This window comes from Erythrolamprus reginae, chromosome 8 (genome assembly GCF_031021105.1).
Source record: "Erythrolamprus reginae isolate rEryReg1 chromosome 8, rEryReg1.hap1, whole genome shotgun sequence".
NCBI classification, from domain to species: Eukaryota; Metazoa; Chordata; class Lepidosauria; order Squamata; family Dipsadidae; genus Erythrolamprus; species Erythrolamprus reginae.
Genome location: NC_091957.1, coordinates 4,381,761 through 4,406,544, shown reverse-complemented (window position 1 = coordinate 4,406,544; position 24,784 = coordinate 4,381,761). Strand labels below are relative to the sequence as shown.

At 43.4% G+C, this 24,784-nt stretch overlaps 1 protein-coding gene across 2 annotated transcripts in view; it reads left to right on the top strand.

Moving 5' to 3' along the window:
• MAPKAP1 (MAPK associated protein 1) overlaps positions 1 to 24,784 on the top strand; it is a 125,459-nt gene that overhangs the window by 58,506 nt on the left and 42,169 nt on the right. For both annotated transcript variants that reach the window (XM_070758692.1, XM_070758691.1), the window contains exon 5: positions 5,979 to 6,174. In XM_070758692.1, the coding sequence (XP_070614793.1) occupies positions 5,979 to 6,174 (196 nt within the window). The remainder of the gene's footprint in view (positions 1 to 5,978; positions 6,175 to 24,784) is intronic.

Here is a 24,784-nt window from a genome sequence, read left to right as displayed (position 1 = left end):
TTTATCCCAGGCACGTTTAAATTCAGTTCCTGTGGATTTACCAACCACGTCTGCTGGAAGTTTGTTCCAAGCATCTACGACTCTTTCAGTCAAATAATATTTTCTCACGTGGCTTCTGATCTTTCCCCCCAACTGACCTTGGATTGTGCCCCCTGGTTCTTGGGCTCACTTTCCTATTAAAAACGCTTCCCTCCTGAACCTTATTTAACCCTCGAACCTATTTAAATGTTCCGATCACGTCGATCGAGTTTGGTGGGTTAAAATCATTTTGTTTCCCATTGATATTTGTTTTTCTGCACTTTCTCAGCGATCTGTTCCTTCCCATCTCTTTAACACCGTGGAGAGGGACGCTTCTATGCTGTCCTGGGGTTTTTCCCCCTCCCTTGGAGGATTTATTATAACGGGGCGGCTTAAGAGGAATTTTTTAGCCAAGATCTCGTGAAAAGGGGCCAAAGGCTCCTCGGTTGTCATAACAGCTTTTGTAGTTACCCAGACGGGAGGAAACTTTACTCCGTCCTCTGTTGCTCAGTTGTTAAGGGGTGGCAAGCCAGCTGGCTCCATTGTGCTGGGGGGGGGGGGGGGGATAGAGAACCTCCCTGGCCAGCGATGCTGGTTCTTAGCCATCTCAAGATTGTCCGTTGGGGAATTGTGGACCATTCCCAAGATTGTCTGCCTGGAGAATCCCATTCTTGCAGGACCCAGATGGCGAAGGATGTTTTTAACACGTCCTGGGCCTTTTTTAGCTCTTGAAATGCAATAGCACTCCCCCAAAATTGGGCATCCTTACAAGATGCCTTCCCTCAGTGGAGGGGCGTCTTACCTTCTCTTCTCTTATCACCTTCCTCTCTTCTCATCTTCTTCTCTTCTCATCTCTTCTTCTATTCTCTTCCCTTTTTCTTCTCATCTTCTTCTCTTCTCATCCTCTTCTCATCTCATCCTCTTCTCTTCTCATCTTTTCTTTTCTTCTCATCTTATTCTCTTTTCATCCCCTTTTCTAATCTTTTTCTCTTCTCTTCTCTTCTCATCTTCTTCTCTTCTCATCCTCTTCTCTTCTAATCTCTTTTCTTTTCATCTTATTCTCTTCTCATCCTCTTCTCTTCTAATCTTCTCTTTTCTTCTCATCTTATTCTCTTCTCATCCTCTTCTGTTCTAATCTTCTCTTTTCTTCTCATCTTATTCTCTTTTCATCCCCTTTTCTAATCTTTTTCTCTTCTCTTCTCTGCTCATCTTCTTCTCTTCTCATCCTCTTCTCTTCTAATCTTCTCTTTTCTTCTCATCTTATTCTCTTCTCATCCTCTTCTGTTCTAATCTTCTTCTCTTCTCTGCTCATCTTCTTCTCTTCTCATCCTCTTCTCTTCTAATCTTTTCTTTTCTTCTCATCTTATTCTCTTCTCTTCTTCTCTTCTTCTCTTCTCATCCTATTCTCTTCTCTTCTCATCCTCTTCTCTTCTAATCTTCTCTTCTCTTCTCATCCTCTTCTCATCTTCTTGTCTTCCCATCACCTTCTATTCTCTTCCCTTCTTCTCATCTCATCTTCTCGTCTCTTCTCATCCTCTTCTCATCTTCTTCTCTTCTCTTCTTCTCTTTTCATCTCATCTTCTGAAGATATCACCTAGTTGGGTAATGAAATGTTTGCAAGAAAGCAACCAAGCTCAGAGAGCACCAAGAATTCCACAATCCTCTTCTTCCTCCTTCTGTCTACACACTCCCTTCTAATACTGAAGATGTCACCTAGTTGGGTAATGAAAAGTCTGCAAGAAAACAACCAAGCTCAGGGTTGAAATAAGGAGCCCTCATTTCAACCCCGAGCTACCAATATTCTCCTTCAGTGTTTTGCAAGACATTTGGAGCCTCTTCTGTGTAAAAGTTGGGAAGAAAAATACACTGCTCAAAAAAAATCAAGGGAACACTCAAAGAACACATCCTAGATATGAACGAATGAAATATTCTCCTTGAATACTTTGTTCCATACAGAGTTCAATGCGCACCACAGCAGGTGGAATTGATCGTCAGTCAGTATTGCTTCCTAAGTGGACAGTTTGATTTCACAGAAGTTTGATTGGCTTGGAGTTATGTTGTATTGTTTAAGTGTTCCCTTTATTTTTTTTGAGTAGTGTACGTCCGTTTCTATTTGTGCTGTGCTGGAGCTGGGAAGCCCACCCCAAATTTCTTTATTGTTAAGCAGGCCTGTCACCAAGGAAATAGCTAAGAAGACCGCATGCAGGTTTTACGAAAGGGAGGTAACTAATGATAACAATTTGTCATTTCTATCCTGTTCCATCTGCTGAGGTTTTTAGATAAGCTTAGATTTAACCCTCCCCCCCCCCCAAAAAAAGCAGTAATTGCAAAAAATGCAATCTAAACAAGCCGGGAATAACCATCTAAAATAGATGAGGCAGATTAGCAGAGATGGTCCTCGAAACTTCCGAAAGTTAACTTCTGGGTCAGTATTTCATTACATCTTCCCCTGATCCTATTTTAACTTCTCTCGTGCAGCTTTGAAGGGTCTCTTCACTCTAAAAGAATTTGCATCCTCTTGGAGCAGTGGTTCTCAGCCTGGGGTTCAGGACCCCTTTGGGGGTTGAAGGACCATTTCACAGGGGTCATCTAAGGCCCTGGGGAAAGACCAATGTCCCATTTATTTATTTATTTATTTATTGGATTTGTATGCCGCCCCTCTCCGCAGACTCGAGGCGGCTAACAACAATGATAAAAAACAACATGTAACAATCCAATTTAATAAAACAACTAAAAACCCTTATTATAAAAACCAAACATACACACAAACATACCATGCATAACTTGTAATGGCCTAGGGGAAGGAATATCCCAACTCCCCCATGCCTGGCGACAAAGGTGGGTCTTGAGTAATTTGCGAAAGACAAGGAGGGTGGGGGCCGTTCTAATCTCTGGGGGGAGTTGATTCCAGAGGGCCGGGGCCGCCACAGAGAAGGCTCGTCCCCTGGGGCCCGCCAAACGACATTGTTTGGTCGACGGGACCCGGAGAAGGCCAACTCTGTGGGACCTTATCGGCCGCTGGGATTCGTGCGGTAGAAGGTCGTTCCGGAGGTATTCTGGTCCAATGCCATGTAGGGCTTTAAAGCTCATGACCAACACTTTGAATTGTGACCGGAAACCGATCGGCAGCCAGTGCAGGCCATGGAGTGTTGCAGAAACGTGGGCCTAGCATGGTGTTAGGAACTAAAGCTTCTATTCTAATCTTGAGTTTCACACCCAGTTGAAAGTTCAAAAAACCAAAAAGTTGTCACGTTGTCCTCACAGATCTTGGCCAGTCCTCCTTCCGTTTCCACCCAGGTGGGTGGGCATAGGATGGCCTTGCACCCCTCAAAAGAATGCTTTGTGGCTTTTCTTTCATGAAAATCACCCCTCCCAAGTCCCCCAAAAAACATCAGGCCTTCTATAGATACTGCGGCAAGCCGTTAATTTATCACCAACTTCTGCACCATCTTTGACTTTATTTCCGCCCTGTCTGGAAAATGAGAAGGAGATGAGAAAGAGATGTAGAATGCTTGGCTGCATAGCTAGAGGTATAACAAGCAGGAAGAGGGAGATTGTGATCCCGCTGTATAGAGAGCTCGGGAGACCCCATTGGGAATAATACTGTGTTCAGTTCTGGAGACCTCAGCTACAAAAAGATATGGATAAAATTAAAGGGGTCCAAAGACAGGCTGCAAAAACGGTGGAAGGTCTTAAGCATAAAACGTATCAGGAAAGACCCCATGAACTCCATCTGTATAGTCTGGAGGGCAGAAGGAAAAGGGGGGACACGATCAAAACATTTAAATATGTTAAAGGGTTAAATAAGGTTCAGGAGGGAAGTGTTTTTAATAGGAAAGTGAACACAGGAACAAGAAGGCACAATCTGAGGTTAGTTGGGGAAAGATCAGAAGCCATGTGAGAAAATATTGGTTTACTAAAGGAGGAGTAGATGCTTGGAACAAACTTCCAGCAGACGTGGTTGGTAAATCCACAGTAAATGAATTGAAACATGCCTGGGATAAATATGTTCAAGGGTTAAATAAGGTTCAGGAGGGAAGTGTTTTTAATAGGAAAGTGAACACAAGAACAAGGGGGCACAGTCTGAGGTTATTTATTTATCTATCTATCTATCTATCTATCTATCTATCTGAAAGAGTAGTAGAGGCTTGGAACAAACTTGCAGCAGACATGGTTGGTAAATCCACAGTGACTGAATGTAAACATGCCTGGGATAAACACAGATCCATCCTAAGATAAAATACAGGAAATAGTATAAGGGCAGACTAGATGGACCACAAGGTCTTTTTCTGCTGTCAATCTTCTATGTTTCTATGAGATGGCGGCTGGGGGAAATCGTAACTACTGTGGCTTGGAATAGAATCCAGAGTAATCATCCACAGGGTTGTCGTAACCCTCGTCTTTCTCGGACACCGAGCATTGCCGGTGTTCGTTGCCAGGGTTATAATCCAATTGGCCGTCTTTGGCAACACCCTTAGTTTGGGAGGGGTTCGATTCCATCCAAGATACGCAAAGGGATGTCGGGGGGGGGGGGGGCGGGTATCAATCCGAACAAACAGCCTTTAATTGCTCCAGATTGAATCTGTTCTATTCCCCAAAGTCTCCTTGAACTCCCAAGCTTAGCCACGTCAGATATTTTTTGCAGAGTGGAATTTTAAGCAAAGCTTCCCAGCACCCTCAAACTATCACTGCACAGAACTGGCAAAAACTTTCTAATCACACAAACACACACACACACACCACCTCCAGAATCTTACCTATCTGAATTTGAGCTTGGAGAAATGGGATGTATGTGATCATCTGGACTTCTGTAACTGTCTGGTTCGGTTCTGCAACCCAACAAGACCAACACAGACTTCAGAGGAGAATCAGAACTGCAGAAAAAGCAATTGCTGCCAACCGGCCTTCCATTGAGGACCTGTAGACTGCACAAGTCAAAAAGAGGGCAGGGAAAATATTGACTGACCCCTCGCATCCTGGACACAAACTGTTTCAACTCCCACCCTCAAAACGTCGCTCCAGAGCACTGCACACCAAGGCAACTAGACACAAGAACAGTTTTTTTCCTGAATGCCATCACTCTGCTAAACAATTCCTTCAGCACTGTCAAACTATTCACTAAGTCTGCATTGCTATTACTATTAGTCTTCTCATCGTTCCTATGACCTATCTCCTCCCATTTAGGACTGTAACTTGTTGCTTGTATCCTTAAGATTTTTTATTAATATTGATTGTTTCTTCATTGTTGATTTGACCCCTATGACAATCATTAAGTGTTGTCCCTCATGATTCTTGACAAATGTGTCTTTTTCTTTTATGTACACTGAGAGCATCTGCACCAAAAACAAATTCCTTGTGTGTCCAATCACACTTGGCCAATAAAGAATTTTATTCTATTCTATTCTACTCCACTCCATTTTATTTTCTATTCCTTATTCTATTCTCTGTATTTCTGTTGTATTCTATTCCATTCCATTTCTATTACCGGTATTTATTCTATTCTATTCCTTATTCTATTCTATTCCATTCCATTTTCTATTCCTTATTCTATTCTATTCCATTCCATTTCTATTCTTTATTCTATTCTATTCCTTATTCTATTCTGTTCCATTCCATTCCCTATTCAATTCTACTTATTCTCCATTCCTTATTCTATTCCAGTCTATATTTTCTGTTCCACTACAGTAGAACCTCTGGTCACGACCCATAATTCATTCCATTACTTTGGTCGCCACCCGATTTGGTCATGAGCTGAACCTAATTTTGGAAATTTGGCGCTTACAACAACAACAGCAACAAAAATAATGGCATGGAAGGGAAAATTGACTTCAAAAAGAAAAAAACATGTGAACGTTTTGGTCCGAACCCAATTTGGTTGTTTTCAGAAGCATTTACGACCAGAAATTCTACTGTATTCTGTATTCTGTTAATTTTTTTTTAATCCATCTGGTGTCCTCCAGATTCTGCCTCCCCTTAAGGCTGCCACCCGTGCGCGAACCAGTTTGTGCCACTCAACCCTCTTCTCTCTTTTCTTGTGCCTTTGCAGAAATGCCGCGCATGGATTCTCGCTCATCCAGGTGGAGAGCCTAAAGGTTACCATGAAGGACATTCTGCAGAAGGCTCTGAGGCGAAGAAAAGGGTCACAGCGAGGCTCAGGTGGGGACCAGACCTCTTCCTACATCTTCTATTATTATTATTATTGTTATTGTTATTGTTGTTATTATTATTATTATTATTATTACCATATTTTTCAGAGTATAAGATGCACCTTTTTCCTCCCTTTTTCACCACCATCTCTTTTATATAATATTATATTATATTATATTATATTGTATTATATCATATACCTCACCTACAAAAAGATATTGACAAAATTGAACGGGTCCAAAGACGGGCTACAAGAATGGTGGAAGGTCTTAAGCATAAAACGTATCAGGAAAGACTTCATGAACTCAATCTGTAGAGTCTGGAGGACAGAAGGAAAAGGGGGGACAGGATCGAAAATTTAAATATGTCAAAGGGTTAAATAAGGTCCAGGAGGGAAGTGTTTTTAATAGGAAAGTGAACACAAGAACAAGGGGGCACAATCTGAGGTTAGTTGGGGGAAAGATCAAAAGCAACATGAGAAAATATTATTTTACTGAAAGAGTAGTAGATCCTTGGAACAAACTTCCAGCAGACGTGGTAGATAAATCCACCGTAACTGAATTTAAACATGCCTGGGATAAACATAGATCCATCCTTAGATAAAATACAGAAAATAGTATAAGGGCAGACTAGATGGACCATGAGGTCTTTTTCTGCCGTCAGACTTCTATGTTTCTATGTTTCTATTATATTCATTGGATGTATATGCCGCCTCTCTCCGGAAACTCAGGAGAGAACAATACAATGCAATGCGCTAAATCCAATTGAGTAAAATTAAATAAACTACTCTTATAGCCGGGATGGCGCAGTGGTTAGAGTGCAGCATTGCAGGCTCCTTCAGCTAACTGCTGGCTGTAGTTCAGCAGTTCAAATCTCACTACTGGTTCCAGGTGGACTCAGCCTTCCATCCTTCGGAGGTGGGTCAAACGAGGACCCAGATTGTTAGAGGCAATATATGCTGATCCTGCAAATGGCTTAAAGAGGGCTGTAAAAGCACTGTGAAGTGGTATATAAGTCTAAATGCTATTGCTATTCCTTCTTTCCTTCTTTCCTTCCTTCCTTCCTTCCTTCCTTCTGTTCTGTCGGGCTCTCTGGTAGACTCCTCCCAAAAATTCACAGGTACAAATTTCAGACACACACACCTTTGAAAATTCAAAACAATGTTCTTTATAATGAAAAGTCACTTAAACCAAGCCCTCTTTTGGTATAGCAAAGAGCACTCGTCTCCAAACAAACTGGTAATTTGTACAAGTCCCTGATCAGTTCTGTGATACTTAGCTTGCAGCTGTGAGGCAATTCACAGTCCTTCTTCTTTCACAAAGTGACACACACTTTGCTCTGGTTTAGTTTCAAAGCGGGGGAAAATCAGCACACAAAAGGTCAAAGTCAGTAAAGCAGGCACGAAACACAAGGATCAGATAATCCTCTACAATGGCCAAACCCACAGGCTGCTCTTTATAGCAGCCTCACTAATGACCACAGCCCCACCCAACCACAGGCGGCCTCATTTTCTTTGATAATAATCTCTCAGTTGTTGCTGCCTATGCATCGCTCTCCGCATGCGTGGCTGTATCATTAAATCTTGTTCCGAATCCAAGGAGGAGCTAGAGAATTGATCTCCTTCTGAGCTGTCTGCCCCACTCTCCTCCTCCCTGTCACTCATGTCTTCTTGGTCAGAGGAGCCTTCATCAGCAGATTCCACCGGGGGCAAAACAGGCCTGCAGCATGTGGATGTCTCCCCCACATCCACAGTCCTTGGGGCAGGAGCTGGGCCAGAGCTAACCACAACACCTTCCTTCCTTCCTTCCTTCCTTCCTTCCTTCCTCCCTCCCTCCCTCCCTCCCTCTCTTCATGGGTAAAATGAGGACCCAAATTGTTCGGGGTGATATGCTGATTCTGTAAACCACTTAGAGAGGGCTGTAAAAGCACTGTGAAGCGGTATATAAGTCTAAACGCTATTGCTATTCCTTCCTTCCTCCTTCTCTTCGTGGGTAAGATGGGGACCCAGATTTTTGGGGGCAATATGCTGATTTGTAAACCGCTTAGAGAGGGCTGCAAAAGCACTATGAAGCGGTATGTAAATCTAAATGCTATTGCTATTATTTAAAGACAACCAATGTGGGGGAAAAAATCTACCTTTGATTCCAATTTAGGCTTGCATGCAAAAAAGAGAGAACTTTCTCTTGTTTTGAAACATTCCGCCGGACTCTTCCCAGCTGGCTTCGTTCCTTTGGAATAAACATGGAAACAGCTTGAACGTGTTCCCAAAAAATCTCTTTGACACCTTGGTATTTTGCAGCGAGCCTCCCCTTCTTTTCCAAGGTTGAATCGGGGCCAAACCTTCCAGCTTGAAAGAGGATGCTTCAAAAAGGCCGTATTTTGTCCGAGGTCAAAAATAAAAGCAAGGGAAGATTTTTCTCCTACTTGGAGATGGTTCCATGGCTGTCTGGGATTGAACTCTCTCTCTTTTTTGCAAACCCGCATTTTGCAATTTCAGTATTTTTGTCTTTGTGCTCAGGAACTGGATATTTGAGATTTGTTTTGCTTAGTTTAGCAAATGTACAGTATACTGTATGGTTTTTAGTATGTCATCTTTGCACTCCAGAGTGGAAATTTGAATTGCAAAAATTGCAAACCGGTATTGCAATTTTAGGATAGGATAGGATAGGATATTGGAAAGAATGGAGAGGAGAGGAGAGAATATTGGGAAGAATAGAACAGAATAGAATTTTGGGTGGAGTGGAAGAGAAGAGAAGAAAATAATAAAAGAGAATAGAATATTGGAAAGAACAGAACAGAATTTTGGATAGGACTGGAGTGTAATGGAATAGAACAGAACAGAATCTCAAATCCGTACATGCCGTTTTACAGTGAGTCACTGTGATTCAAAAACGGTCCGAACTTTTGTGTGGGTCAGAATTCCCAACTAACAAGGAAATCAACCTCTGTGTGATATGCAGATGTTGGGCAACGCGAGGGCATTCCAGAATACAGATAGTCTTCTGCTTATAACAATTCAGTTGGCGACTGTTCAGAGTTACAATACAACTTTTTAGGTTTCGTCTTGCTTTTAATTGTCCCTCCCCCCCCCCAAAAAAAGTCCTTTGGCTCCAAGAGGCCCGTTGCAGGTACAGCCTTAAGGCCCCCACCGAGCCCAGGGGGTGGGAAAATCTGTCTTGACGTGGAGAAATAATTACGGTGAGAAATGGCACCAGGTCTTGTCACCCACCACAAAGAACTTTTAATATAAGCCTATCTATAGACTCAGTAGAGAGATAAACGCATCTTGTCTCGGTTAAATGAATGAAACCTTTTCTTTCACACACACCCCAACTCTCTCTCCGGCCCCCTCCCCACTCTCCTCTGGGTCCGTTTTAGTTTTAACTCCACCGAAAAGAAAGAACGGTAATTTCCCCCTCTCCAGGGTTTCTGTTTAGGAAAGAAGGAAGGGAAGGGAAGAAGAAAGGAAAGGAAGGAAAGGGAAGGAAAGGAAAGAAGGAAAGGAAAAGGGAAGGAGGAAGGGCAAGGAAAGGAAAGAATGGAAGGGGAGGGAAGGGAAGGGAAGGAAAGAAGGAAAGGAAAGGGATGAAAAGGAGGAAGGGCAAGGAAAGAAGGGAAGGAGGAAGGGCAAGGGACGAAGAGAAGGAAAGGGAAGAAGGGACAAAAAGGAAGAAGGGCAAGGAAAGGAAAAAAGAGAAGGAAAGGAAAGAAGAGAAGGGAATGAAAGGAGGAAGGGCAAGGAAAGAAAAGAATGGAAGGGGAGGGAAGGGAAGAGGAGGAAGGGAAAGGAGAGAAAAGAAGGAGAGGAAGGAAAGGAAGGAAAAAAAGAATTGTTCTCGCAGCCCATCCGCCTGCCCCTTCCGCTCCTTTTCCCAAAACGAGTCTATAATCTGTCACCGATTTAATTAGCTATCTCCAGATGAAAGCTGAAGTTTTAATATTAAAAAAAAAAGTTAGAAGAGATAACAGGGCAAAAAAGGACGCGGGTGAGCTGTCTTCGAGGCCGTTATTCCGGGCTGTGGGGAGGAGGGGGGGGACGATAAGCGCTGTAAAAAATGGCTGCGGAGAGCAAGTGAAGGAAGCAAGGCTTCTTTTTCTTTTTTTTCAAGGGGGGGAGAGAAGAGGGAAGGTGCAGAGGACGGGATAAGTGGGGGGGGCGGGGGGGGGGGAGGGAGGGAGAGCCGAGAAGGCCTCTTTAAAGACGTTTTTTGGGCTGCGGGCCAAGGCTCATCCTTCACCCCTGGGCTGCTTGCATCGCCGGTCCAGATGTTGCCAGCCGCACGTCGGCAGGCTTTTGCCAGCTGACTGCGCGGTTTGATAACGGCCCGCTCTCCGGATGCCCACGGCCGGCCGCGGAGATGGAATTAGATGATGATGATCTTCCCACTAGTTGAGAGGGGAAACAATGCATATAAATCTTGATTTTCGCCCCAGCGTGAGAAGTCTTTATCCATCATCACTCATAATGAACAAGTCGTTAGCCGGGATGGATGGTCTCCTGCTCCCTTGCCGGCCCCCCCCCTGCCCCCCCCCCCGTCCCCTGCTCGGCATCCTCCTCCTTCCCACCCACCCCACAATCCAGCCCCCTCCCCCTTTTGTCCGCCTTTTCTCTCTCTCTTTCTTTCTTTTTCTCTCTATCTCCATTTTTCTTTCTTTCTTTCTTTCTTTCCTTACTCTTCGCCCTTCCTCCTTTCTTCTTTCCTTCCTGTTCACCTTTCCTTCCTTCCTGTTTAGACTTACTTGTTTCTTCCTTCTTCCTATTCTTCTTTCCTTCCTCTTCACCCTTCCTTACTTCTTTCTTCCTCCTTTCTTCTTTCCCTCCTTCCTTGTTCACCCTGCCTTCCTTCATTCTTCTTCCTGTTCTTCCTTTCATCCTTCCCTTTCACCCTTCCTTCGTTCATTCTTGTTATCCCTCCCTCTATCTTTCTTTCCTTCCTCCTTTCTTCTTTCTTTCCTGTTCTTCCTTCCTTCTTCCTCCTTTGTTTCTTCTTTCCTTATTCACCCTTCCTTCCTTCTTCTTCCTGTTCTTTCATCTTTCCTCTTCACCCTTCCTTCGTTCTTACTATCTCTTTCTTTCTTTCTTTCCTTCCTTCCCTCCTTCCTTCTTTCTTCCTTCTTTCCTTCCTTCCTGTTCACCCTTCCTTCCTTCCTTCTTCCTCCTTTCTTTCTTCATTCCTTGTTCATCCTTCCTTCTTCTTCCTGTTCTTTCTTTCATCCTTCCTTTTCACCCTTCCTTCCTTCCTTTGTTCTTGTTAATCCTCACTCTTTTCTTCCTTTCTTCCTTCCTTCCCTTCTTTCTACTTTCTTCCTTCCTTCCTGTTCACCCTTCCTTCCTTTTTTCTTCTTCCTGTTCTTCCTTCCTTCCTTTTCTCCTTCCCTTCCTCCCTCTTTCTATTTCTTTCCTTCCTTCCCTTCCTTTCTTTTCCTCCAGGTGACTTTTATCCATTTTCCCAGCCCATCAAACTTTGGCCTTCTTGCCTAAATCTGACGCACAGTTGACGGGTGCCTTTAACTCGACCTTTCCCACTCTGGTGCCCTCCAGATGCATGGGGAGGGGGGGGCCATAGCTCCCATCATCTCACTCAGCACATTTGGTAGCTGGGCTGCCACATATATATAAATAAACGAGCAGCCTTTCCCTCGAGCTGTCTTGGGGAGGGCGGCGAGATTTGAAACTCCAACTCAAATGGCATTTTAGAAGGAAGGAAGAGGGAGCGATGAATAAACTAAAGAGTTGGAAGGGACCTCAGGAGGTCATCTAGCCCAACCCCCTGCTCAGGCAGGAAGGCCTACACCAGTGGTTCTCAACCTGGGGGTCGGGACCCCTTTGGGGGATCAAAAGACCGTTTCACAGGGGTCGCCTAAGACCCTGGGAAAAGACAAATTTCCCCTGGTGTTAGGAACTAAAGCTTCTATTCTGGCGCCTCGGAACATATTTTTATAATCCGACCAATCAGGTGTTTACAGAGGGGGCATCCTTCTGACCTTCCTGCCAATCAGCTTTGGGAGAATTGGTGCTCGGCTTATGGTTGGGGCCCACCACAACACAAGGAACTGTATTAAAGGGCCGCGGCCTTAGAAAGGCTGGGGACCACTGCCCTACCAACATTTCAGAAATTATCCGATGTGCAATCCCTTCCGATGCCAGCGATTCTTATCATCTTGAGATTCGACTACTGCCAGTGCTCTCTACATGGGGTTACCTTTGAAGAGCGTTGGGAAACTACAAATCGTGCAAAATGCAGCCGCGCGAGCAGTCATGGGCCTCCCTAGGCATGGCCATGTTTCTCCAACACTCTGCGGACTGCACTGGCTGGCTGTTGGTTTCCGGGTGCAATTCAAAGTGTTGGTGATGACCTATAAAGCCCTACATGGCATCGGACCAGATTACCTCCGAGACCGCCTTCTGCCGCATGAATCCCAGAGTCCAGTTAGGTCCCACAGAGTCGGCCTTCTCCGGGTCCCATCAACCAGACAATGTCGCTTGGCAGGGCCTAGGGGAAGAACCTTCTCCATGAGGGCCCCGGCCTTCTGAAATCAGCTCCCCACACAGAGATTCGCACTGCCCCCACCCTCCTCACCTTCCACAAGAGTCTTAAGACTCTTGAGTGGGTATGATTGGCTTTTTAAAATAAAATTGGGGATTATAGTTTAGTATATTTAGTTTAAATTAATTGGATGTAAGCTACTATGTTGTATTGTTTCCTTTTTTATATGTTGTTAGTGCTCGGAGAGGGGCGGCGTATAAATCCAATGAATGAATGAATGAATGAATGAATGAAAGAAAGAAAGAAAGAAAGAAAGAAAGAAAGAAAGAAAGAAAGAAAGAAACATAGAAACATAGAAGATTGATGGCAGAGAAGGACCTCCTGGTCCATCTAGTCTGCCCTTATACTATTCCCTGTATTTTATCTTAGGGTGGATCTATGTTTATCCCAGGCATGTTTAAATTCAGTTCCTGTGGATTGACCAACCACGTCTGCTGGAAGTTTGTTCCAAGCCTCAACTACTCTTTCAGTCAAATAATATTTTCTCACGTTGCTTCTGATCTCTCCCCCTACTAACCTCAGATTGTGTCCCCCTTGTTCTTGTGTTCACTTTCCTATTGAAAACACTTCCCTCCTGGATCTTATTTAACATATTTAAATGTTTCGATCCTGTCCCCCCTTTCCCTTCTGTCCTCCAGACTGTACAGATTGAGTTCATGAAGTCTTTCCTGATATGTTTTATGCTTAAGACCTAAAACCTATCAGGAAAGACTTAATGATCTCAATGAATGAATGAATGAATGAATGAATGAATGAATGAATGAATGAATGAATGAATGAATGAATTCTACACCCTGCTATTTGGAAGCAAGCCAGTCCACCAGTATTAACTCACTCTCACTTTCTCACTTTCTTCTAACCCCCCCCCACCCCACCCCCGGGAATCGCTGACCTTCTGCGCCGTTCCCTTTCCTTGACTCCCCGTATAAAAAAATGCCATTTAAGCCTTGTTGCCCCCCAACCTTTACCAAACTTCTCAGGCATGAAAGTGGGGAGGGGGGAGAGAAGTGACAAGTCAGGTCCTTTGTGAGAAATGGAGCTTTGAGAAATAGCTCTCTACGAGTTCCTTTTTAAAAAAATATAAAAAATTGAAAGAAACAAGCGGAGACTTAAAAAGAGCGAGAGAAATGTCCCCAAATTCAACCAGCAATTCTCTCCACCCTTTGTGCTCCTAAGGCAAAAGGGCTTGCTTGAATTTTTAAGGCTCCCCCAGGCCATAACGCCGGGCTCATTTACAATCGTAAGTCCAACTATGTTGTTATTATATTATATTTTCTCTCCCACTCACTGAAAACAGCTTTTGCCCATGTGTGCTTCCTTAAGTTCTTGTCTTTAGTCATTTTTAATTTTCATTTATTTTGGAGTCTTCGGAGAGAGGCGGCAAACAAATCTAATACAGTGATACCTCGTCTTACAAACCCCTCGTCATACAAACTTTTCGAGATACAAACCTGGGGTTTAAGATTTTTTTGCCTCTTCTTACAAACTATTTTCACCTTACAAACCCACCGCCACCACTGGGATGCCCCGCCTCCGGACTTCCGTTGCCACCGAAGCACCCGTTTTTGCGCTGCAGGGGAATCCCAGCAGTGCAAAAATGGGCACTACACTGGCAACGGAAGTCCAGAGGTGGGGTTTCCCAGCGAGGGGAGCCTCAGGGAAATTGCAGCATTGCAAAAACACAGAAGTCCAGAGGTGGGGTTTCCCATGGAGTGGAGCCTCAGGGAAATCCCAGCAGTGCAAAAACAGGCGCTTCGGCTGGCAAAAGGGGTGAATTTTGGGCTTGCACGCATTAATTGCTTTTCCATTGATTCCTATGGGAAACATTGCTTCGTCTTACAAACTTTTCACCTTAAGAACCTCGTCCCGGAACCAATTAAGTTTGTAAGACAAGGTATCACTGTATATTATTATTATTATTATTATTATTATTATTATTATTATTTTAGAGAATTTATATGGCTGCCCACTCCCTTTTGGTGATTCTGGACTAGGAGACTCACAATAATAAAATAAATAAATGAATATATGCATTCCTTGACTTAATAATAATACTGTACACTGCTCAAAAAATTAAAGCAAACAACTTAAAACAGCACAATGTAATTCCAAGTAAATCAAACTTCTGTGAAATCAAACTGTCCACTTAGGAAGCAACACTGATGGACAATCCATTTCACCTGCTGTTGTGCACATTCAACTTTGTACAGAACAAAGTATTCAATGAGAATATTTCATTCATTCAGATCTAGGATGGGTTCTTTGAATTTTCCCTTTATTGAGCAGTATATTATATGTTCTGTCCCACTCACTGAAAACAGCATTTGCCCATATGTGCTTCCTTAAGCTCTTGTCTTTAGTCGTTTCAATTTTCTTGCCTTTATTTTAGAGAATTTATATGGTCGCCCACTCCCTTTTGGTGACTCTAGACTAGGAGACTCACAATAAATAAATAAATAAATATAAATGAATATTGGCATTCCTTGATTTAATAATAATAACAAGAGTTGGAAGGGACCTTGGAGGTCTTCTAGTCCAACCCCCTGCTTAGGCAGGAAACCCTACACCCCTTCAGACAGATGGTTATCCAACATGGCGGGCCCCAGGGGAAGAGCCTTCTCTGTGGCGGCCCCGACCCTCTGGAACCAACTCCCCCCCGGAGATTAGAACTGCCCCTACTCTCCCTGCCTTCCGTAAACTCCTTAAAACCCACCTCTGCCGTCAGGCATGGGGGAACTGAAACACCTCCCCGGGCATGTTCAATTTATACATGGTATGTTTGTGTGTGTGTTTGTTAGTAAATGGGGTTCTTTTTAAATCTTCTTAAATATTTTAAATTATTTAGATTTGTTATGATTGCTGTATCTTGTTGTGAGCCGCCCCGAGTCTGCGGAGAGGGGTGGCATACAAATCTAAATAATAAATAAATAATAAAAATAATAAATAAAATAAATAAAATCTTCTTTAAAATTTCCAGTTTTGGAGCATCCACAACTTCTGGAGCTAACTCCTATTCCATGGATTAATTGTTCTAACTGTCAGGAAATTTCTCCTTAGTTCTAAGTTGCTTCTCTCCTTGTTTGGTTTCCACTTACAATGGCTCACTTAAGGACCATTCCAAGTTCTGATGGCCCCAGGGAAAAAAAAGTGACTTTGTTGCCGTTTTCCACCTTTGAAAGCTGCTGAATTGTGCTAGTTCCTTCAAAATAGAGGGATTTAATTTTTATTTATTTATTTATCTATCTATCTATCTATCTATTTATTTATTTATTTATTGGATTTGTATGCCGCCCCTCTCCGTAGACTCGGGGCGGCTAACAACAATAATATAAAACATCATGTAAATCCAATACTAAAACTAATACTAAAACAATTAAAAAACCCTTATCATAAAACCAAACATCCCTACAAACAAACATACCATGCATAAATTGTAAAGGCGTAGGGGGAAAGAATATCTCAGTTCCCCCATGCCTGACAGCAGAGGTGGGTTTTAAGGAGCTTACAAAAGGCGAGGAGGGTGGGGGTAATTCTAATCTCTGGGGGGAGTTGGTTCCAGAGGGCTGGGGCCGCCACAGAGAAGGCTCTTCCCCTGGGGCCCACCGAACGACATTGTTTTGTTGACGGGACCCGGAGAAGGCCAACTCTGTGGGACCTAACCGGTCGCTGGGATTCGTGCGGCAGAAGGCGGTCCCGGAGATACCCTGGTCCGGTGCCATGAAGGGCTTTATAGGTGATGACCAACACTTTGAATTGTGACCGGAAATTGATCGGCAACCAATGCAGACTGCAGAGTGTTGGTGTAACATGGGCACATTTGGGAAAACCCATGATTGCTCTCGCAGCTGCATTCTGCACGATCTGAAGTTTCCGAACACTTTTCAAAGGTAGCCCCATGTAGAGAGCGTTACAGTAGTCGAGCCTCAAGGTGATGAGGGCATGAGTGACTGTGAGCAGTGACCCCCGGTCCAGATAGGGCCGCAACTGGTGCACCAGGCGAACCTGGGCAAACGCCCCCCCTGTTTAATTATATTTTTTACCCTGTTTACGACGATAGAGCCAGGACTCTGAGATTTCAAACGCGTCCCAAATCGAAATCCTTTCTTGGGAGGCTTCTTCCCTCTCTTCTCTCTTGATCTAGACATTTTAATTCATTCTCTTTTTTCTTTTTTTTCGCCGTTCCAAAACTCTGAACTCATTGGCGGCATGGACTTTTCCTGCCCAGACCCCCTTACTCCCCCCCCCCCAGCCTGTCTCTCCAGCCACAGCCAGGAACATTTCAGCTTTGCAAATCACGTCCCTTGGAGATCGCCCAACGCAACTCTGCACAGGGCCACCCTAACCGGTCTTTCACCAGACAGCTGTTTCCAGATGCAAACGCATTCCCCGAAGCCAACCTCGGGCTCAGTTGTTGGCTTTTTTGCAGACCAAAAGGTTCTTTGCGCATTATTTTGTCGCAAAGACTTCTCCGATCAAGGGCCGCGGGAACGCCTGTGTTTTTTCCATCTGTTCAAAGGAAAATAAATAAGTTGAATTTGATAAGTATTAAGCATTGATAAGCATTATGGAAATATGGACTATTAGGGGTGATTTGAAAGATTGATTTTAAAAAATGAAAGTATTTGTTATGAGGTGTTTTACGTTGTGGGAGGCATTGAATTTGTTAAATATATGTGTGAATTTAGAGTTAAATTTATGGTTGTGAATGCTAATAGGAGTTAAAGATTGATAGATAGGAAGGAAGGGAGGAAGGAAGGGAGGGAGGAAGGAAGAAGAAGTAGGTAGATAGGCAGATAGATAGGTAGGGAAAGAGAGACAGGAAAAAGAAAGGAAGCAAGGGGTGGAAAGAAAGGAAGGAGCAAGAAGGAAAGGAGGGGGGAGGAAGGAAGGAAGGAACAAGAGGTAGGTAGTCAGGTGGGTAGATAGGGAAAGAGAGAAAAAGGGAAGGAATAAAGGAAGGAAGGGAAGGAAGAGAGGAAGGAAAGAAAGGAAGAAGGAAGGGAAAGAAAAAAGAAGGAAGGATATGGAGGAAGGAAGGAAGGAAGGAAAGAACATATGGAAATAAAGCATTCAAATAAATACCAGGACCAGGCTGACAGAGTGTTAAATCAGCCGCTGCTTAAGAATTCAACTGCGGGGAAACGGATAGTAAATCCAGAGTGACAGAATTTCGAGGCAAAGCAAAAAGAGCCTTGACACCTGGCCTGGGACACAAAAAACTACAGCGGTTCAAACCCATTTCACTTAACGCCACCTTGACAGCTAGCGAAATTACAGAATTTAGTCAAAGTAGCCCTTAAAAAATAAATCAAATCCTCTACTAGATCGTTACAAGGGGATAAAGTGACCTGGTGATGATGGTGTGAGTGTGTAAGAAAGCCCAATTACAAATTTACCCATGTTGCTGCCCTAGCTTAAAATAACTAAAACAAGAACGGGAGTTGCAAACAGCGAGAACAATGTGACTGCCCCAAAGGGTTTTAGAAGGAAACAAAACACACACACACAAAAAAAGACTACTTTCTGATTTTCCACGAGACGTGTTTGGCAGGCTTTCGAATCACAAAGTGGATTTTAAAGTGTGCGGTGTAATGCTTTCAGATGTTTCTGTGCATGGGGACATTTTGCCCTTAACTACAGCGGCTGGAAAGGAATAGAACAGGATGGAAATGATCGAGTGGCTGGCTGTGTATATCCACACAAAAGAATATTTGTAGCTCAGGGTAAAATTGTGTGGGTCCTTGGGGCTCTCTGAGCTCGGTGTTTTTAATGATGATGATGATGATTATTATTATTATTATTATTATTATTATTTTTATTATGTCAGTACAACACAGCAAACAAGATCACTATGCTGGATTTCGTATGTCATCACCAGTCGGGCGCTTCCCAAGCACCTAGGACTGCGTGATCTAGCGGCGAATTATGTTTGCCGATCCCAGTAAAGTGGCCTTTTCCAATTGACAGATGGAGATTTTGTCAATTCCGATGGTTTTCAAATGTCCGCTGAGATTCTTTGGCCCTGCGCCCAGCGTGCCAAGTACCACCGGGACCACTTTCAATGGCTTATGCCAGAGTCGTTGCAGCTCGATTTTTAGATCTTCGTATTTCACTATTTTCTCTAGCTGCTTCTCCTCAATTCTGCTGTCTCCTGGGATTGCGATGTCGATGATCCATACTTTCTTTTTCTCCACGATCACCATGTCTGGTGTGTTATGCTTCAGAATTCGGTCAGTCTGAAGTCGGAAGTCCCACAGTAGTTTTGCTTCAACTACTCGGTTACTAAAGTCGTATTTCCTGCAGTGGAGTTTAGAGCGGTTGACTTTGAGTTTGTTGGGTGCTCATGTGTTGTTGTGATTGAAGCTGAAGTAGTCGTTGACAGGAAGGACCTTGTAGCAGATGATTTCATGGGCTGTGCTTAGGTCGTGTTTAAGACAACGTAGTTCTAAGCTTTCTAAACCTAGGATTGTAAGTCTCTTCTATTAGCAGGAAGAGACCAGTAGCAGCAGCTCCAGTACCAGTAAGATATAATTCGTCTGAAATTAATGAAAAAACCAGTGAAAAATTCTGTAATCAATTCTAACTGAAAACATGGCCCCAATCACCATTTAAAAGACTTATTTATTTATTTATTATTTATTTTTATTTATTTTTTATTTTGTCCAATACACAATGAGGGTTTTAGTGGGTATACAGTATATCTATATACACATAGTAAAATACATGATGAAGATTATAGAGGAGATACTCATAGTAAAATATATCTAAGAAATAATAGAAAAGAAGGTATAGTAACATAACATATCAATGAAAGAATAGAAGAAGAGATATAGGAATAGATGAAAGGTATAGGAGATATAGGAGAGCAATAGGACAGGGGACGGAAGGCACTCTAGTGCACTTGTACTCGCCCCTTACTGACCTCTTAGGAATCTGGATAGGTCAACCGTAGATAATCTAAGGGTAAAGTGTTGGGGGTTTGGGGATGACACTATGGAGTCCGGTAATGAGTTCCACACTTCGACAACTCGGTTACCGAAGTCATATTTTTTACAGTCAAGTTTGGAGCAGTTAATATTAAGTTTAAATCTCTTGTGTGCTCTTGTGTTGTTGTGGTTGAAGCTGAAGTAGTCGCCGATAGGCAGAACGTTGCAGCATATGATCTTGTGGGCAATACTTAGATCTTGTTTAAGGCGTCTTAGTTCTAGGCTTTCTAGGCCCAGGATTGTTAGTCTATTTTCGTAGGATATTCTGTTTCGAGTGGAGGAGTGAAGGGCTCTTCTGGTGAAGTATCTTTGGACATTTTCAAGGGTGTTGATGTCTGAGATGCGATATGGGTTCAAAACAGATAAGCTGTATTCGAGGATGGGTCTGGCAAAAGTTTTGTAAGCTCTGGTAAGTAGTGTGAGATTGCCAGAGCAGAAGCTACGTAGGATTAGGTTTACAACTTTGATTGGGGGCCTTTAATTGTTCCGTTCAATTGATAGTTCTGGGCCAAGAGAATCCTTACTTGAAAGGCTGGAGTGATCAAATCACAAATTTGCTTTTCTCTGCAAGTTTAAGCACTCTCAATTAATCGGGTGGCATTTCAATCGGGCGACTTGATCGCTCCGGTTGGTATAATCAACCCGTTTCCTCCAAGGTAACGAAGGAGAAAGTACCGCCGAGATCTCTTTATCAGGTCAGTAGATTGCTTTCTAAGGATCTCAGTGGAAGCTATAAAAGGAGGTTTTATCTGCCGCAAGAAGTCCATAAATTTTCCTGAGAATCGTTCACCGAATTTCCCTTTTTTTTTTAATTCCTGCAGTTGTGGACTCTTCCTTGGGTATAATTTCCTTGGAAGTCAATTTTTGGCTTGAACTCAATCTGTCTAACAGCTTTGATCTATAGGGCATAGGATAATAGATAATCTACACTGGTCTAGACAAATTCAGATCCTTCTTCAAAACGTTCCACGTCATAACCTTACGCCACCAGGCTTGAAATCTTAGACTTGGACAACCTACAACTACGCCACTTATGGTCCGACCTAAACATAGCACACAAAAATTATCTGCTACAACGTCCTTCCTGTTAATGACCAGCTTCAACCGCAATAATATACAAGCGCACAATAGATACAAACTCAAGATAAACTGCTCAATTGCAGAAAATATGACTTCGGTAACAGAGTGGTCAACATCTGGAATGCACTACCAGAGTCTGTGGTTTCTTTCGCAAACTCCCAAAACTTTAACCTTAGATTGTCTACCGTGGACCTCACCCCATTCCGAAGAGGTCTGTATGGGGCGTGCATAAGCGCACCAGTGGGCCTACCATCCCTCTCCTACCGTCTCTGTTATTATTTTTTGTACCCATTTACTGTGTTCATATTTATGTGTATATTATACCTGTTACCTTGTACATGTTTGACAAAGGAGGAGGAGGTGAAGAAGAGAAAGAAAAAAGGAGAAGAGAAGGAGAAGGAGAAAAAGAAGAGGAGGAAAAGAAGAAGAGGAGGAAGAGGGGAGGTGGTGAAGAAGAAGAAAAAGGAGGAGGAGGAGAGAAAGAGAAGGAGAAGAAAAAGAAGAGGGAGAAGAAGAAGAAGAAGAAGAAGAAGAAGAAGAAGAAGAAGAAGAAGAAGAAGAAGAAGAAGAAGAAATGGTGAAGAAGAAGAGGAAAAGAAGAAGAGGAGGAAGAGGGGAGGAGATGAAGAAGAAGAAAAAGGAGAAGAGGAGGAGGAGAGGAAGAAGAAGAAGAAATGGTGAAGAAGAACAGGAAGAAAAAACAAGAAGGAAAAAGAGGAAGAGGAGGAGAAGAAAAAAAGGGAGGAGAAAAAGAGAAGAAAAAGAAGAGATGTGAAGAAGAAAAAAGAAGGAGAAGAAAAAAGAAGAGGAAAAAGAAGAGAAGGAAGAGGGGAGGAAGAAGAGAAGAGGAGGGGAAGAAAAAAAAGAGGAGTAGAAGAGTGGAGAAGGGAGGAGGTGTTACGTTTGTATCTACTCTCGGTGACCCCATGGGTAGACCTTCACCCAGGTGTCACACCCTCCTCAGCCTAACCCCTTCAGGTGTTCCACTAATGCCACCTATTGCTGCTGGTCACTTTCTTTCCCATTCCCTGGACTCCTGGTCTTCCCCTGAAAACTGAGTCCGTGCATAATAACACATCCAAAAGGTGGAAACCTTCTCGCTGTTTGATTCGTTCCGTGTCTCCTCCACCACTTCCTCCTCTCTTTCAGTTCTTTTCTTGGTTGGGATTTTATTTATTTCTCTTTTTTCTGCCGCCTTCCCTCTTTCTTTCTTTCTTTCCCTCCCTCCTCTCCTGTTTCCAAGGAAGCAAAACGGGCTGGAGGCAGGGAATAAAAACCACACTTGGGTTGGTTTATCCCCCCTGGGCCCATCGGCCTTGACCCCTCGTTCATTTTTCACCGCTCGCTTGCAATTTAACGGGCCCCAAATTGCATCCCCCCAAAAATCGGGGCAGTTGGGAAAGTAGCCAACCCCAAAACCTAACTTGATCTTCGTTGATCAGTTCAATTGAGGGACCTTTTTATTTTTTTTAGCCATTATCCCCGGCCGGAGCGATGGTGATTTGGTGGACAGGTCTGTGTTTGTGTGTGTGTGTGATTGTGTGTGTGTGTGTGAAATTGGCTGTTTGATAAGAGCCCCGGTTATCAGCGAGGGGGATACTTTCTCATTTACATTTAGATGAGTATTGATTATTTATTTACTCCGAGAAGGGAGAGTCATTCCCAATCTTATCTTTCTCGTCTGGAGCTTGTCAGCAGAAAGAGAGATAGAGCTCCTGACATCGGCTTGCAGATAACAGCACTTTTTTTCCCCCTTCTTTTTTAAAAGCAGAGATAAAAGTTGGAATTGGGCCCCTTTTTTTTCTCGCCTTGACTGAAAAGGAGAAGTTTTTTTTAAAAAAAATTAGAACTGATGGGGCGCCCCTCCAGGTTTTTCAAAAGGCCATCTGAAGGCTGGGCAATTTAGCTGGCAGGCAAAAGGTTTGGCTTCTTGGAATAATGTCCACTTCTCAAGAGGAGAGAGGGATGGAGGAAGGGAAAGAGAGGGAGAGAGGGAAAGTCAGGGAGAGAGAGGGGGAGGGAAAGAGAAAGGGAGGGAAAGAGAGAGGGAGAAAGGGAGGGAGGAGAGGGAGAGAAAGAGGGGGAGGGAGGGAAAGAGAGAGTGAGAAAGAGGGAGAGAAAGAGAGGGAGAGAAAGAGGGGGAGGGAGGGAAAGAGAGAGTGAGAAAGAGGGAGAGAAAGGGGGAGAGAAAGAGAGAGGGAGGGAGGGAAAGAGGGAGGGAGGGAAAGAGAGGGAGAAAGGGAGGGAGGAAAAGAGAAAGGGAGGGAAAAAGAGAGAGGGAGGGAAAGAGAGAGAGGGAGGGAAAGAGATGGTGAGAGAGAGGGAGAGAAAGGGGGAGAGGGAAAGTCAGGGAGAGAGAGAGGGAGGGAGGGAAAGAGGTAGTGAGAGGGAGAGGGAAAGAGAAAGGGAGGGAGAGAGGGAGGGAGAAAAAGAGATGGAGAGAGGAAGGGAGGGAAAGGAGACAGGAGGGAGGGAGGGAGAGAAAGAGACAGAAGGAGAGAGAGGGAAGGAAAGAGGGACGGAGGGAGAAAAAGAGTGAGAGAGAGAGTGGGAGAGAAACAAAAAAAACACAACAGCACACTTCTGTTGAACTCACCTTTTGTTGAATTCATTTTGGCTCCATGGGGAAGAACATCAGTGTCACCCACCCTGACTTAGCACCGATGATGTTACCTAGTTGGGTCACGAAACGTCCACAAGAAAAACACCAAGGAGCCCTCATTTCATCCCTGAGCTACATACTGTATATCGTACGGAGATTCCCAATCCTCCAAGTCATCGTTGTTACAAAGGTGCTTTTGTAGAATTTTTTTTTTTTAAGACCAGACCTGCAAACCTCATGGCAAACAAGGTGGATGGAGGCTGCCGGTTTGTAAAATATCACAATTTTAACATGAGCAAGCGTTCATGGGGAAATGCTCCCATGCTTGTTTTCCATGTGCTGTGTCTCTTGTTTCAGGCGGGCGAAAGAAATGAAGATTGTGCATGAATCGAATTGTGCATTACAAACTAGCTGGTGTGTTAACTTTAAGCAGAATTGTTCCGTTGTGTAGTGTGACTCCCTCCGAAACCCATCTGCTGAGAGACCAATAGCTCTACCTTGTGTTATATTAGTTTGGCCGATGGGAGAACAGGCTGCCTGGCGAGACAAGGGTCCAATCCCGCAAACCATGGCTTATTGTTCTACCCTCCAGGGCTGAGTACAGCTACCTCCCTGGCCGAGCCGACGGAGTTTTAATTTTTCACCCGATACGAAATAAAAACCGGCTAAATATACACCAAGCTGTAGTTTCCACTGTATTTAATTAATGGGGCTTTCCTTTAATTGCACCGAAACGTACAATAAATCAAGCCGAATGAAGGTCAGTCGGGGTGGGGTGGTGGTGGTTTTGGGCCAACATTTGGACTCGGAAAGCTTTAGAACATCCTCAGCAGGGTCTTTTTTTAAATATATATATATAGCAAAATCATTAGCAAAATTCTCCACAAACATAATATCAAAACTTCATTTGTCACTAACCAGAAAATATCCAACATCCCAAGAAACCCAAAAGACAAAATCCATCTCGAAAACCAAGGAATCTATGAAATACCATGCAAAACATGTGCAGCCACATACATTGGACAAACTAATCGAAGAATAAACGCACGCATTGCAGAACATAAGAATGCAGTCAAAAAAGAAGAAAAAACGTCCTCCCTTTTCCAGCACATTAAAAAAACAGGACATGAAAATGACTTCGATAAAACTAAATTACTCTCCAAAACAGAACACGTATATAAAAGAATAATCATGGAGGCCATAGAGATAGAAAAACACCCCCTCTGTATGAATAAAGGTGATGACACGTCCCGCCTACCAGAAATTTGGAAACCAGCCCTAAACAAAAAAAACATATCATAATCATCACCATGTCAATCCTTGAACTAAATGTGATTCCAGCAACCAATCAAATCATTAAAACATAGCCACCCAATCTATTTGATACATTCAAACCAAATCTC